Source organism: Hyalella azteca, unplaced genomic scaffold (genome assembly GCF_000764305.2).
Source record: "Hyalella azteca isolate HAZT.00-mixed unplaced genomic scaffold, Hazt_2.0.2 contig16562, whole genome shotgun sequence".
Classification (NCBI taxonomy): Eukaryota; Metazoa; Arthropoda; class Malacostraca; order Amphipoda; family Hyalellidae; genus Hyalella; species Hyalella azteca.
The window spans coordinates 58,001-59,111 of record NW_025946379.1 but is presented as its reverse complement, the minus strand read 5'-3'; the positions used below and the strand labels follow the sequence as shown (position 1 = coordinate 59,111).

General features: G+C 51.3%; 1 protein-coding gene across 1 annotated transcript in view; it reads right to left on the bottom strand.

Annotated features, from left to right (window-relative positions):
• LOC108669479 overlaps nucleotides 1–1,111 on the bottom strand; it is a 6,607-nt gene that overhangs the window by 2,283 nt on the left and 3,213 nt on the right. The window contains exons 3-4 of the mRNA XM_047884943.1: nucleotides 810–986; nucleotides 3–38 (exon numbers count right to left, since the gene is read on the bottom strand). Coding sequence (XP_047740899.1) covers nucleotides 3–38; nucleotides 810–986 — 213 coding nt within the window. The remainder of the gene's footprint in view (nucleotides 1–2; nucleotides 39–809; nucleotides 987–1,111) is intronic.

The following is a 1,111-nucleotide window of genomic DNA, read 5'->3' as shown; positions in this document are numbered from 1 at the left end:
GCGCTGGATCAACCGCAGAATGTTGCCCCGGTTGATGTCTGCAATAAACTATATTTAATTGAAACTAATCAGAAATTTTGTTTGCTATTCCAAATATTTATTTTCACTTCTTGTACATCAAGATAAATTATTCAACTTTTAATTTCAAATTTTATTTTGTATTACCACGGCTTTGTAAACTAAAATTTTGTCCCTCGACAGTATATGTTAATAAATAAATATATTAATAAATTAAATATGGTATTATCAATTATAATATTTAAAAAAATATTAAAGGTATATTATTAACAATATTAATAGTCAAGGTATATCAGGTGGCTATCAGCACCACAGACAGCGGCTATCAGCACCACAGACAGCAGCTATCAGCATCGCAGACAGCAGCTATCATCACCCCATACAGCAGCTATCAGCACCGCAGACAGCGGCTATCAGCACCACAGACAGCAGCTATCAGCACCGCAGACAGCGGCTATCAGCACCGCAGACAGCGGCTATCAGCACTGCTGACAGCAGCTATCAGCACTGCTGACAGCAGCTATCAGCACCGCAGACAGCGGCTATCAGCACCGCTGACAGCGGCTATCAGCACCACAGACAGCGGCTATCAGCACCGCAGACAGCGGCTATCAGCACCGCAGACAGCGGCTATCAGCACCGCAGACAGCGGCTATCAGCACTGCTGACAGCAGCTATCAGCACTGCTGACAGCAATCAGCACCGCAGACAGCGGCTATCAGCACCGCTGACAGCGGCTATCAGCACCACAGACAGCGGCTATCAGCACCGCTGACAGCGGCTATCAGCACCTGTGATGACGACGCTGTCAGCCGCCATGGCGGCGACGATGGACGTCAGTCCGACGCCTGACGCGACCTCCAGCACCCGCCGCCCCCGCACGTCCACCGCGTCGGGGGCGCCCTGGTGGGGGGCGGCGCCCCTGCAGGAGTGGAGGATAAAGTCTGCCAGGAAGAGCGCCCCCCGCCCTGTCTCTTATACACATCTAGATGTGTATAAGAGACAGCTCCAGGGCAGATAGCCCCACTCCAGGGCAGAAAGCCCCACTCCAGGGCAGATAGCCCCACTCCAGGGCAGATAGCCCCACTCCAGG